This window comes from Cavia porcellus, unplaced genomic scaffold, assembly GCF_034190915.1.
Source record: "Cavia porcellus strain 051 isolate PalLab524CR breed Dunkin Hartley unplaced genomic scaffold, mCavPor4.1 scaffold_2, whole genome shotgun sequence".
NCBI lineage: Eukaryota > Metazoa > Chordata > Mammalia > Rodentia > Caviidae > Cavia > Cavia porcellus.
In genome coordinates, this window is record NW_026947485.1 from 109,728,723 (window position 1) to 109,742,831 (window position 14,109).

Genomic DNA, 14,109 nt, shown 5'->3' on the forward strand with positions numbered 1-14,109 from the left:
TTGCCCAGTCTTTGTTCCTATAAATTTTCAAACACAAATAGAAACAGACACCACACATAGCAAAAACAACTTTTATTTTGCTCTTCTGTGGGTATTTGGGATTGTACAGTGGAGTAGCTAGGTCCTCAGCTCAGGGGGGCATTCTAGGACCCTCCCTGGTTGCACACAGGAGGGAATGGGTGTCTGGTTGGGCAGAAGCAGGCATTTACTGGGCTAGAACTTGCTGGGGGGTCTCACATCCACTCTCAGTCCCCTCTAGCCCGTTCTGCTCTGTCCCTGGATCAGGATGCTCCAGGGCATGCCGAGTGTCAGCCTGCCACAGCTGGACCAGGTCTATGGGGGTCTTTCCCTCCTGGAGGAACCACAAGGAGATCTGGTCACAGTTCTGAAGCCTGCTAGACTAGAAGGTGCCCTCAGCCACACCAGTGGATCTCAGCTGGCCATGGGTGAAGACGTTCTGGTGGTCACAACTAGGATGCAGGTGCTACTGGTATCTGGTGAGTAGTAGCTTAGACGTTCTACAAGGCTCAGGACATTGTCCCCACGAGAACTGTCCACTCCTAAATGTCCACAGTGCTGAGGCTGAGAGACACTTTCTCCATATCTTTCTGCTTTTCCCAGTATTCCTTTAGCTCACACCCCTCCTTTTTTTTTTTTTTTTTTTTTTTTTTTTTTTTTTTTTTTTGTATCTGGAATCAAACTCAGGATCTCATATTTGCCAGGTAGGTGCTGTGTCACTGAACTAAATCCCTGGCCCCATCCTTAGCCCTTCTTGAGTTGGGAGTGGGAGGGTTTTCCGTGCCCCTTTCTTTTGTGACTTCTCTGCACCTCACAAAAGAACCTGAATAAGGGAACCTCAGAAACCCTGAGCATGCAAACCAAGTGTGCTAGGAACAGTCATGCAAACCAAGTGCTTAGATGACTCCTCAGTTCTGTCCCTCTCTGATCTCTGCCACCCATGGGCCTACCAGTGAGGATCCCCAACCTAGTCAAGTGTGCTAGAAAGGCACTGCACTTAGCTGTTTCTCTGGATTTTACTCTGGACACACACACACACACACACACACACACACACACACGCACACACACACACATGCACACGCGTGGGTGTGGCAGGAACAGTGTTAATGGAAGAGGACAACTTGTGTAATATGCTGATGGGCAGACACAGTGACACATGTGCTTACCAGGTTCTTGGCCATCATGTCAGCCCCATGAAGGAGCAGCAGTTTGATGATTTTGTAGCGGTTGAGCCTCACGGCATCATGCAAGGCACTGTCTCCTTCCTAGAGCCAGAGTAGCACTCAACACAGCCTCTGGGGACAGTAGGTGGGGCGCAGGGTGACAGGAGGTGGGCTAGTGACCCTGCTCAGGAACCACTGTCCTGAGGGTTCCAAAGGAAAGTGCCACTTGCCTGTGGCAGCCGGCAATCTGCCCACACAACCACGGTGTGGCTGGGCAGGGAGCAGGGGGGTGAGAGGAGCACTCACTCTGTCTCTGGCATTGATATCCAAGCCCAGGGATAGAAAGTGTTCCACAATTTCCACGTGCCCTGTGCGGACTGCCACGTGCAGAGGGGTGCTCAGCAGCTGTGGGACACAGGCAGAAATGACTGACTAAGGGCTCTGGACCATGGTGCCTCTGGGATGGGGGACTCTTGTAATATTTTTTGTTTTTGTTTTTGGCTTTTTTGAGACAAGGTCTCACTATGTAGTACAGGCTGGCCTTGAACTCACTATATAGTCCAAGCTGGCCTCAACCTACAAGCAATCTTCCTGCCTCAGCCTCCCAAGTGCTGGGGTTATGGGCATGCAGCACTATGTCTGGGCTTTTTTTTTTTGGACAGGGTTTCACCATGTATTCCAGGCTGGCCTTGAACTCATCATATAGGCCAGGCTGACTTGGAATGCACAACAACCCTCCTACCTCCATTTCTCAAGCCCTGGGATCACAGGTGTACGCCACCATGGCCTGGCCTGTTCTAACTCCATCTTAATCTCTCCCCTAAACCCTGTTTCCAAGACCTGAGCGCCAGAGGGGTTGGCCATTGTACAACTTTCCACTGTCCTATCCAATGGTCTAACTCTAAAGCTTTAACTGTCACCTCCTCTGGCAGCTTTCTCATTCTCCTCTCACTCTGCTGTAGGCAACAGTTCACTCTTCATTTATTTATTTACTTATTATTTTGTGGTGCTGGGGATTGAAGCCAGGGCCTTGCACATGCTAGGGTAGTACTCTGCCACAAGTCCAATTCTAGTCCACTCTTGTTTGAATCTATTATAGTAGATTCTGCTTATTGCAAGATGACATGTGATGACCTGACAGAATGTACAAGCATTAGCTTTATATTGACTATATACATTGTTCCATATCGCTTTACCAAGAATCCTGCAAGACATTTACAGAAAAAAAACAGACGCAGAGGCTAAATGACTTCATCAGGATTATATATGCAGGAACAGAAGAATAATGGATTAATAAATGAACAGATGGATACACGATAAATAGCTGGATGGATGATTGGTGAGGGGGTAAATAGACAATGAAGGTTTTCATGGATGAACAAATCCCGCATCAAAAGTGGTCCCCAAACCCACAAGAGAGTCGGTCTTTTGTTGTCCTTTCTCCTCCGCACTTTCTGCTCCCACTCCCAGATGTTAGTTGCTTCAGGGTTTATGCTGCTCTACAAATACTCTAGAACCCTAACCAGCTTGCTGCCTTCTACCACTTGAGCCCAGCTGCCCTTTGTCCCCTGCCCTTCTCCCTGCAGTAACCCCAGTATCTACTATATTTGAGCGCTGCTGCCTACCTTGTCTCTCACATTGGTATCTGCTCCTCGGCTTTGCAGGAGTTTGACCACCTCTAGGTGGCCTCCGCGACAGGCCCAGTGCATGGCTGTGCAGTCCAGCTGGAAGGGAAGCACGGGGCCTAACGTAGAGTTGTAGGAAAGCAAGTGCCCTGGGGAAAAGGACTCAGCCAAGAGGACACAGGGACATTCAGGGAAAAGTCCTGGGAACAGGCAGAGGCACTCCTGGGCCCAGGCAGTAGAACAGAACAGGCAGCAACACTAGTGGTCCATGCCAGTGATGGGGGAGGCTCAGGAGGCAGATGGAGCTTGCCCAGGGTCACACAGCCCAGTAGAACTGGGTCCTGGCCCTGAGGCCCAGATTGGCAGGGAGAGGGAGTCTAACAGCCCACCTCCTCCTCCCCACTCAATACCTGTCCACTTGCTCACCCGATCCTGGAAGTCCACGGTGGCCCCACTTCCCAGAAGCTTCTCCAGGATCTCCACGTGGCCCTCCAGGGAAGCCCGGTGCAGTGCTGTCCGATGGAACTGTCCCAAGTGAGGCTGTCAGAATCTGGCCTCTGACCCCAGGCCTGAGCCCATCTTCACACCAAGTTGAAGCACAGGCTTTGCCCCAACTTCATTCTGATCCCTGTGCAGCTTCCCCACCAGCACGTCACCCTGGCTGCACAGGCTAGTCCCTCTACTGGGCATGTCTGCTTTGCCTTCATTTCTATGAGTACTTAATAGCTGCTACTCTTTCAAGATGCAACTCATGTCCACCATTTCCTTGGAATCTCTAGGCCAGAATTGGCCTGGGGACCCAGATGACCCTAGACTCTAACAGCATTTGAAGGCAAAGTGAGACTCTTGGACACTATTTCCCGTGAGTGCTGAGCACCAAGCCAGGATGAGGTGGTCACACTGATCACTGGTTCAATGAGGGACTGAACCTCTCCCCTTTTCAGGGCAGCACTTTCTGCTTAGAACTCGGGACTGAATCGCTGAATTGCTCCGTTAGGGTTGTGGGGTGTGTTTTTCTACTTGCTAATCACCTGGTTATGGCTGATCTCCACTTACTCTCAACCTTTTCTTTTTCTTTTCTTTTCTTTTTCTTTTTTTTTTTTTTAGCTCCCCGTACTAAATAGGTAGAAGGCAAAGAGGTTAAGACCCTGAAGGCTAAAGAACAGAAAGGCCAGTAGTCAAAGTCCACAATAATGCAGGCTGGGAGCAGGTGACCATTGCTGTATTTAATTTCAGGACAAGAAAGCAAGAGAGCAAACAGGCAGCTTAGGGAAAACAGAAAGGACAATGGGTGACGGAAACATTTTAAAAATAGATGGTAAAAAAGAGGTGATGGGGCCGGGGACTTAGCTCAGTGGCATAAGCACCTGCCTGGTGAGTGTGTGGTCGGGAGTTCAATACCCAGTACAAAGAAAAGAAAAAAAGTGGGGTGGTGCAGATGGTTGCACACTGTAAATGTAGTTACAGCCACAGAGTTCTACACTTGCGATGGTTAAAATGACATATTTCACGTCACATTTTACCACAACAGAACAAAAATGAGTTGAGGGTGCAGCTTGGTGGTTGGGTGGTTGCCTAATAAGCTTGAGGCCTTGTGTTCAGTCACCAGCACAAACACAAAAGAGACTTAAAGACAGCATAATATTATATCATGAGAAACAAAAATATATCCCAGGGTTTGCTTTATAGGTTTTGCATTCATTTAACAAATATTTATTGAGAGGTTAACATTCCATTAATTATAGCACATTGTGGGAAATGTTGGTCATATAACAATGGAGGAAACTGAATGACCTGCCTATCCAAAGGTCCCACATTTAGAGAGTGGTGGACATTGGATTTGAGTCCAAATAGGCTGGTCCTGAGATCTTTTTTATTCATCCCTCCATTTTCCCCAAGGAAATATATGACATTCCTTACTCTAGAGATGATTTGAGCAGAGGAAAGGTCTCAGAAAGTTTTAGGTAAATTCCTGGATAAGGAAGGAAGTACCTCATTTTGAGGATCCCTGAAAATCCCAAGAAACACCCTGTTCTCAGCTGTTCTCAGGCCCATAAATAGGCTAAACCAGGGTGGGGGCTGGCAGCTCTGAGAGGGAAATAGGTGCAGGGCCGGGGTAGTCACCTCATCACAGGTGTCAGCTGAGCCTCCGTCTGCCAGGAACTTCTCAATGACCTTCATTTTCCCCTCCACTGCCGCTTTCAGGAACATCTCCTTATCAACAGGGCCGTTCTGCAGGGTGCAAGTCCAGTAGAGTCCCTATATCTAGGATGTACCCCCCACCTTCCCTGCCCACAGAGGTATCTCCCAGGTCCCTTACGATCTCCTCAGGCTCCGGAGGTGGCTCCTGAGCAGCAGCCAGGGCTTCCCGCTTCTTCTGCTTGCGTTTTTTCCGCAGCTTGATGAGATTCTGGATCCCACCCACATCGATGATCTCCCGCCTCAGATCCAGGGATGTCTTGCGCACACGCTCTTGACCCTGTGGGTGCGGCCCATCAACCAGACACAGAAAGTGGAGTTTGAGTGGCTCAAAGGAGCCTTAAACTAAGCAGGAGATCCGGATGGAGAGAGAAAGAACCAAGGTCTAAGTCTCTTCTAGGACAAGATGGTGTAGATGGAGAGGGTGGATTCTGACACAGCAGATTGGTGGTCTGCATTTGCATTGCTCATAAGGGCACAGGGGTGCTGAGCTGCTGGCCCAAGGACTTCAGAAAGCCAGAGGATTTGAGAAACCTCTGGGTGTGCTTGTGCTTACCTTAACCTTTTGTAAAGCTTGGCTCTGGGCCCCAGGGTGCTTCTCATCCTCCAGCACCAGCATGTCCATAGGCAGCTTCCTGTGAAGGGTTCCTCGAAGTTTCTGTTGAGTCAAAGAGAGCCCCTGTCCAGGACCGTGGGGACTAGTACCCTCTCTGCCCAATCATCCCAAGGACATCCCGATGAGGATTCCTCCTGGAAGGTCAGAGCCTGGGCAAGAGCAGGGCTCCTAAGAGTTCCCCAAAAGGCAGTAAATTCCACACTTCCGCATCTCAGCCTCAGTCCCAGGCTCAGCTCAATCTCATGCTTTCTGACTGCCTGGGTTCCTAAACAAGACTGGAGTAAATCTTTTTATAACATGAAGAAAAAACAAAACAAAACTATATATATATATATATATATATATATATATATATATATATATATATAAAACGAATGCTCAAGATTCTTGCACACCATGGCAGGGTATTTGCATGTAACCTATACACACCTTGTCATATACTTTAAGTCATCTGCATATTACTTACATTGCCTAATACAATGCAAATACTATGTAAATCCTTGTTAGACTTTATTGTTTAGGAAAAACAAGAAAAAATTGTACATATTTAGTACAGTTGCATTTTTCTGAGTATTTTCCATCTACAGTTGCTGAATCCACCAAAGCAGAATCTAAGGAGATAGACTTCTAACTATATTTACTTTTTCAAACACCAAGATGATTTTTTTTAAGGTTTAGCTTTTTAGTGTCATAAATTCACTGTGGTGAATTCAGTGTGATCAGAGATCATTTTTTGGTTTTGTTTTCAGTGCTGGGAATTGAACCCAGGGCACCAAATATGCTAGGTGAATTATCACTGGAGCCACCCCACTGCTGGCAAAAAACAAAAACAAAACAAAACAAAAACCCTTACCTTTTTCCTTTTACTCAATAATTTTCTGGAAAAAAATTTCTGATTTGTAAAACCTAGATTTTGGAAACTGTTACCTATGGGAAAATTAAGGGTGACAGCAGCTGCTCAGCTTTCAGGCTGAGAAGGTCCCTAAGTGTCCACCTTCTTTTCTTTTTAATACTTTGAAGAAACTCCCTTCCAAGGCTCCTCATCCTCTGGAGCTGGTTCCCAAGCCGCTTCACTTTTCGTGAAGTGCTGCTGCCCCATCCCTGGAGCTCCCCCGACTTGTGTAAATGTAAACTCAGGAACAGCTGCCTAGATGGAAGGGCTGGGTCAGAAAGGACTGGCTTTTCGCTGCGCTTAGCTTCTCCTCTCATTTCTCAGTGAACCCTGACCTAAGCCTCCTCCAGGGTGAGTTAGAGGACTGGTCACACAGGTCTCTATCTTGAAGGTCTTGTTCTCTCATTTTTGCCAGGCTCATTTTGTCTCATTTATGCACCTCACATATTGCATATCTTTTCAGAGACAAGATGACCTGGAGTTGCAGCTACCACTGCGCGTGGGGCTCTGGCTGGGCTCCTCATGGAGCATCTAAAGACCAGGCATCTGGCTTGATTGACTTGGTCTCCCTGGCACCTGTGACAGGACCTGGCACACTGTAGGTCCTCAGCGAAATCTGGTGAACAGGTAATGGCCAGTGGGTTGAACACTTCTGTCCATTCTAAGCTCTCCGTGATGACCTAACCCAAAAAACTCAATACAGAGCTCCTGCCTGCCCCTTAGCCAGCCCTACACCCTTGTGCCCTCCCACCAGGGAGGAGGCTAACCAGAGGGTCAGTGTGAAACCCTATAGAAACAACTGTGAATTCTTATGCCACTGTGCCTTGCCTAGACTCTACAGCCCCACTTCTGATTTGCCTATGGGTTGGCACACAGTAGGTCCTCAGTAAATGTTTGTTGAATTGGGAATCAGCTTACGGAACAAAATGTCTGCCCAATCTCACAGGTTGCTTACAGATTGAGAAAATTTCTTCAAAGTGCTTAGCACAGTGCCTGGCACATGTAAGCACAGGGTACCGAGGCTGGCTCTGCAGGCGCTCAGTGTCCTGCTGCCCCTGTAGCTATATTTATTGGATGAATGAATGGAAGAAGACTGGCCTGTGCTCCCTTGCTGAAGGTTTCTATGTCTAGTGGCAGCACTCCAGGAATGACACAGCAGCATGCCTCCCCTCCGTGGCATCAACTGGCCACGTGCACAAGGCCTTGGAACATGAGAAATAGGATTCCTAGAGATCCAGGGCTGCCCTGGCCAGAACTCAGCAGCCTCAGTCCCAGCTCTTCCCTGACAAAGCTGAGCTCACTCTTCTTGTCTTGGAGCCTTGGATCCTTCCCTCTACCCTCATTTCCTCCTTTCCCACGTCTGTCAGCATTAGCCTTTCCCCCTCCAATAAGTCCTTCTCAGGACCATCGGAGCAGTCTTCCTAAAATAGATTAGATGGAATCACTCTCCCTCAGCCAACAGTGTGTCGTAGTAGCTCCCTCTGTTCACAAAATAAGCATCTTTTCCATGCTACCTTCTGATTTGTCTTCTGCCTCCCTTTCTGGCCTTGTTCCCCACTACCAGACTTCCTCATTATGGCCATACTTTCATTAATACTTGCAGCTCCTGTCATTTCCTTAGGTTGGAAAACTCTTACCCCTTCATCATCCACACTTCTCACTCCTGAAGGCCCAATTCAAATACCACCCCGTGTACTGAGCAATCCTCAAAAGCCACAGGTAGAATGATTCACCCATCCTTAGGCTCTTTCACTGCTGACGCACATCTTTAACTGTTTCTTCTTTAGGTCTTTTTAGTTGAGTATGCAGCTTAGAAGTGTTGACTCAAATGAATGTTGGGCTGGTGAAAAGATGGCAGGGTCTGGGTCTTACAGTCTTCCCACTCCTCTCTGCACCAGGCTCTTGGCATAGCAGACACTAATTCAAGTGTTACTTTAAACAACATTGAGAGCCAGCACTCCCACCCCATTCCCTGATCCTGGAGAAAATGCAACTGCCATGGCCTCCCCAGAAGCAGCTGCAGTCCTGACAGAAACCCAAGCTTCTCTTCCCAGCACCCCTTCCCTGCTCAGTACCAGTCTTATTTTTTTACAGTGACCAAAGCCTAGAGTTGCTCCTGTCCAGCCTCCCACCAACAGGTGATGGGTCTCAGGGCTGTACATTCTCGGTGTTTCTAGGCCCCGGGCCACTATCTGCCCTGCACAGCCTGATCCAGCTCCTGAAGCCCCTATCAGAGACTGGTCTTGAGAAGACTGGTTCAGCTTCCCGATACCATTGGTTCTGGTTTAGAGGCTGAAGCCTCATTCTCTTAGTATCAACAACCCTCTCTGCCAGGAGCACACTGGGGTGGGAATGGGCCAGGCAAGGCCTTCAGGACCATAACTGTGAGACCCAGGCTCTCCCTTCCCACTACAGACAGGATCTCCTCAGATCCCGCTCAGGCCCCCACACTGCTGTCCCACCTCATTCTCCTCCTCCTCTGCCAGCCGTTGCTCAATAAGTGCCGTGGCCCTCTGCACCACCTCAGAGCCCTCCATGGTGGCTTCCATGGTGCCGTCTGTAACGCCTCTGCAGCCACAGGGCACTGGGGGCTTTATAAACCAGAGCACCCACATCCGCCTGCTGGGAGCCTTTACCATGAGCTCACTGGCCCAATTCTCCATCTGCCTCCCCAACCTGTCACCTTCACCTTGGGCAGCCCTGGGGAACAGAGGGAAGCCAAGCAGCAGGAAAGGCACCCTCCCCCAAACCCTGGCCTTTTGCGGCCAGAGGGCACAATGGGCCGGGCAGTGAGAAGGCGGCTGGCCAGCCTGTCCTGAGTGGTTGGAACTGGCTGGGCCTTTCCTTGGGCTGCTGGGACACACAAAAAACATGCTGACTAGCAGTGCCACCTGCTGGATGCCTGGAAACTTTGCCCAGCTAGTACCAATCAGGGGGCCTGCAAACCAACCACAGGGACAAGTGTGTGCCCCCACACTGTGCTGTAAACAGACCCTCTGGGCTGTGGGGAGGCAGACTCTGCCTTATGCAGGCTAGAGTACCAAGGCGCTGGGTTTGTATGTGTGAGCAGCTAGCTCCGTTCGAGCTGGGTCCTTCCTGGCCTCTGCTGGGGAGGCAAAGCACCCTCTAGCGGAGAAGCACTGTACTGGGCCATGTGTCCATTAGTCATGTACAGACCTTATCTATCTCTCTGAGCAGGGTCCCAGAAAGCCATAGTGCAATAGCATGGCCAGGTGACAAGCCACACAAGACAGGCTGTCTTCATCAAGGGCTGGTCAAGCCCAATGTGAAGGAAAAATACTCCCCAAAAACTAGTGGGAAAGCAGGTCAGTCCCTGAACCTGTGAGCCTCAAGCCTGGGGCCTCACAACTTAGTTTGAGCATGCCTTAAATGGTGGACACCCCCCAGCTCTGTGAGTCAGTTGTGCTCAGGTGCCCTGCCCTTAGCTAAACAGATTCAACTAAGATTCCCTGTCCATGTGTTCATTTCCCCAGGGAAACACAAGGACTCCATTGTTCTCCCTCTCTGGTTCACAAATCTCTAACACATGCTCATAATCTAAACATGTCAGAGAATTTGCTTGGAGGCTCACATGGGCACAGTGCCTCTAGGATTTCTACACAGACCTCAACTGTGAGGACACAGCTGTGGGCCTGCACCTTCCAAGGCAAGAGAGTAGACCGCTGGCAATGGCACCACCTTCCTGAGGTGCTGCTCTGCTTTCAAGGCACCTGTGCATGTATTTCCCCTTTAACCCTCCTAACAATGCTGCCGAAGGCACAGAAGCAGCATCACCTCCACTTGAAGAAGTCCTGTGGGTTCGGAAGTGAAGCAGTTTTTCTTGGGACCTACTCCAAAAACATGAGAGGAGCTGGGATTAGGGCCCAGAAGACAGGATCTCAGGTCAGCATATTCTCCTGTGCCCAGAGCAGCCAGGGACACCATCAGAACTCCAGGCTCCCCTGGGCTGTAGAACTCAGTTAAATATTAGAGAGAAGGAGCAGAGAAGGAGCAAAGGCTTTATTGATAAATACGCAGATATGTCTGTACACAGAGACCTGCTGCGGGACCATGACCAGGCTGCAGACACCACCACTTGGGTTACAGCCAGAAGATGGCCCTGTGCAGACTCTGGACACAAAGCCCAGCTGCCTGGCCACCCACCTCTTCTCTGCTGATTGTGCTAGTGGGAAGGAGATGCGGAGCCCCGCCTTAGGCTCCCTGAGTCCTGGGGCTCACTGGTTGTTCCCTCCCCTCCAGGGGACTGTCACTGTGCCCAGGGCAGAGTCAAGGTGGGGGCAGATGAGGGAGATAGCAGCTGCTTCCAACCCTGAGCAGAAAACTGGAGTGAGCGCAGCGGCAACACGAGATGGCAGATCTGGTCTCCAGGGCCTCCAGGCCGGCTTGTGGCTTGAACCTGCTTCTGGACAGAGGCAGGGTAGAGGGTCCCGGGGTGCTGTCCTCTGACAAGGTCGGCAAGGCCTGTGTGTGGCAGCATTGCTCCTTAATGCTGGGCGCTCCCTGGGAGGCAAGGTCCCTTCACGGCTCACCAGAGCCACGCAGTGGGGAAGTGCACCTGAAGGGAACAACGGACTTGAAGGCAGCAGCAGGGTGGGGGCCCAGGGCTCCAGCCCCACGGAGGCCTTCGTGACCCCTCTTTACAGAATCCGTGGGCCTGTCAGTCCTGGGGTTGGGGGGGCTGGTTGATGATGACCTGAATGACAAAATCTTTCTGGATCTTGGTTTCCTGGAGCCGCGTGCGGTCTGTGAGCAGTTTCCCAGAGAAGAACCATCGTTGCCAGGATGGCTCTATACCCTCCTGCGCATGTAGCTGCCTCTTGAGCTGGCCCACCGTGTCGGGCAAGCTGGCACCAAGCCGCACGTCCTTGCCTGTGGACAGGCGCACTTTCAGCGGGAACTCACGGCGCACGCTTGGTGGGGGTTCGGGGGGCTCCAGGCTCTCCTCCTCAGTGTGCTCCAGCAGCAGGTTCACCGGTGGGGACAGGCAGTAGATGGGCAGCTGGTAGCGATTGCCCAGTTCATCATAGCATTCGCAGAGTGTGCCTGTGGAAAGGCGGAGCAGGGCAGTCAGTGTGTTGGCTTAGGGACCTGCGGTCAAGCCCTAAAAGTCCTATGATAAAAGCCTAAGCCCTCATGTGACTGTATGTGGAGAGGAGACCTAAACGGAATTAAGATTGAGTGAGGCTGTAAGAGTGATGCCCTAATTGGACAGGATTACTGTCCTTGTAAGAAGAGATGCCAGAGAGCTCTCTGTCCTCTTTCTCTCTCCTCCTGCCATGTGAGAACAAAGTAAGAAGTGCATCTGCAAGGCACGAGGTCCACCCTTACAGGAATCTGTATCAGCTGGCACCTGGCGTTGGATCTTCCAGGCTCCAGCACTGTGAGAAACACATCTCTATTGTTTAAGGAACCTAGTCCATGATACTTTGGTATAGCAGCCTAAGCTGCTGAGTGCATCCCCCCATGGCCACCCCATAATCCCCAGGCTCACTCCACAGCTGGGTTTCCCTAGGATGCCTTACAGCACAGGAGCACAAGGCTGCAGCTGAGAAGACCTGGACTGGTGTCCTGGTCCTACTGAGTGCTGTCTCAGTCAGCCCCTACACATTAACTTCTTTTTTGTTCACTGAACATCTCCACCAAGCATGTATGATGGGTGCTTGGGTTGGGCCTCAGTTTCCTTACTAGTGTAATGGAGTATACACTGAGATGTTCACTGAATCTTGAGCCCCTCCCAAGTGCTGGGACTAGACTAGGGGATGTTGTGTGTGTCTTGCTGCATAAACAATCATCTCCCTTTCTGGCTGCAAAGTGCTCAGGCTCTAATGTGAGAAGCCCTGTGCTCAACATCACACATCTGGGAAAGGTCACAAGCTTAAAAATGGAAACAGCTGCATTAAGACCCAGGCCTGTGACTCTGGAATTCCTCCCTTATTTCTGCTCTCCACAGCCTAGAGACTTCTGTAAACTTAAATGAGATGATGCAGAAGTTCCAAGTTCAGTGCCTGGCACACATAACCTAAAAGAAGATGGATGTCTCAGCTCTTCCGGGACCCCAGAGTGCCATAAGCAAGCCTTTAGCTTGCAGGTTTGCTACTGCCTTTTTATCCCTTCCTCAGGCGAGCAGGGACTGTCTCTCATGTTTCTTTAGATCTCCCCTCCTGGCCCATGCTTACTCCAAGCTTTCTGAGCAAGTGAAAAGCCACACCTACTTATACCTTCACCTCTACCAATCTGGACAGAAGCTCCTGGCATACGACTGGTTGCCATTTCTAAACTGTGCTGATGACCCCCATCTCTAGCAAGGATAAAAGCTAGTTGTGCCTGCTCACCATGAGGCAGGGTAATGCTAGCTCCATCCAAGATGGCCTGAGCCAGTTCGTGATCATTGGCCTCCGCTGCATAGGCAGCTGCCTTGAGTGCATCCCAGATCTCTTTGCGGCCCTCGAAGGCGGGTGCTGTGTCCCAGAACTCATCTCGCTTGCTCCGCAGCTGCCCGTCTGTCATGGGGTAGTCACTCTTCCACTTGAGCCGCTCCTTCTTCAGAGGCTCATTGCGTCCTGGGCAGGACAGATGGAGAGAATCAGCATCTCTAAACACCCTTGGCTGTGATCCACCCTTTCCTCAGGCCTCCTCCCCAGGGCTAGGGCTTGACCTGTCCAGCACCCCACTGCACAGGTTCCCAGGTACAGTGAGCCCCCGACTTAGGAGTGAGCTCCATTTCGGGAGAACAGTCCTAAGTTGGGTTTGTTCCCAAGTCCAACAAAGTGAGTCTTGCATACCTTTGACACAAATATACAATGTGCAACGTCTCCTCTTGCTTCTGGACATCCTGGGCTGACTAAGCATTATACTACTGTCCACCACAGCAGCACAACTGTGACAGTGTCCAACAGACATGTGAACTACTTTTGAGATTTGTTCACATCTATGAATGTTCATAATGTGGGGCCCATTCATATCTGTGAAAGTTCACAACTCCAAGGTTCCTAAGTCAGGGGCTTACAATATTTAGTCCTAAGATCCTCCCTCAACAGCAGGAATGTCTAGAAACCCCACTTAGGAATACAAAATAATCTTGTCAGCAAAGTATATACAGATGTTCCTGAACTTAAAGTGGGATTATGTAATGATAAGCCAATTTTAAATTGAAAATATCCTAAATCAAAAATATACCTAGTACACCTAACCCACTGGATATCACAATTTAGCAACATCCCACTGCAGAGCTCCAGATGCTTTCCCCTATGGTCATACAGCCAACTGGGACCTGGCCCTGCACAACATCAAGACAGAATGTCAGGAGGAAGACCCAAATTCAAAACTCAAGCTCTGGTTTCCATTGAATATGATTGCTTTTTGGTTGTTTTCTGTTTTGTTTTGAGACTGAGTCTCACTAGTGCCAGCCTTGAACTCTCAATCCTGACCCAGCCTCCCAAGTGCTGCAATTATAGGCATGTGCCACCACGCCTGGCTTGTGTATTACCTCTGCATTTTCAGAAAGATGAACAGACCTTAAATCGGGTACTACCTGTACCACGTTTACTGCTGAAGGGTTTGTCTGACTTGGTT

At 50.0% G+C, this 14,109-nt stretch overlaps 2 protein-coding genes across 5 annotated transcripts in view; both read right to left on the reverse strand.

Annotated features, from left to right (window-relative positions):
• Positions 1 to 57: 57 nt before the first annotated feature.
• Positions 58 to 9,131, reverse strand: Ankrd2 (ankyrin repeat domain 2). Of its 2 annotated transcripts, XM_005008049.4 has the most exons (9): positions 8,979 to 9,131; positions 5,565 to 5,666; positions 5,130 to 5,288; positions 4,934 to 5,041; positions 3,236 to 3,334; positions 2,810 to 2,908; positions 1,491 to 1,589; positions 1,188 to 1,286; positions 58 to 352 (listed from the first exon to the last, which is right to left on the reverse strand). In XM_005008049.4, the coding sequence occupies exons 1-9, from the start codon at positions 9,129 to 9,131 to the stop codon at positions 206 to 208; spliced, it is 1,065 nt and encodes a 354-aa protein (XP_005008106.3). In that variant the 3' UTR covers positions 58 to 205. The 2 variants fall into 2 exon arrangements, with proteins under 2 accessions (XP_005008106.3, XP_012999053.2); XM_013143599.3 differs by lacking the exon at positions 1,188 to 1,286.
• Positions 9,132 to 10,521: 1,390 nt separating this feature from the next.
• Positions 10,522 to 14,109, reverse strand: part of Ubtd1 (ubiquitin domain containing 1) — a 52,483-nt gene continuing 48,895 nt past the window's right edge. For all 3 annotated transcript variants that reach the window (XM_063245113.1, XM_063245112.1, XM_003479773.5), the window contains 2 exons: positions 12,870 to 13,097; positions 10,522 to 11,580 (listed from right to left, as the gene is read on the reverse strand). In XM_063245113.1, the coding sequence (XP_063101183.1) occupies positions 11,195 to 11,580; positions 12,870 to 13,044 (561 nt within the window). In that variant the 5' untranslated portion in view covers positions 13,045 to 13,097 and the 3' untranslated portion in view covers positions 10,522 to 11,194. The remainder of the gene's footprint in view (positions 11,581 to 12,869; positions 13,098 to 14,109) is intronic.

Bases quoted from the DNA above. Each gene is read 5' to 3' on its own strand.
- Ankrd2 (XM_005008049.4), bottom strand. From the start codon at position 9,131: ATGTGGGTGCTCTGGTTTATAAAGCCCCCAGTGCCCTGTGGCTGCAGA. The intron at 5,042-5,129 runs GTAAGGGACCTG...TGCACCCTGCAG, and splicing joins CTCCGGAGCCTGAGGAGATC to AACGGCCCTGTTGATAAGGA. The intron at 2,909-3,235 runs GTGAGCAAGTGG...CTTCCCTTCCAG, and splicing joins CCGTGGACTTCCAGGATCGG to CTGGACTGCACAGCCATGCA.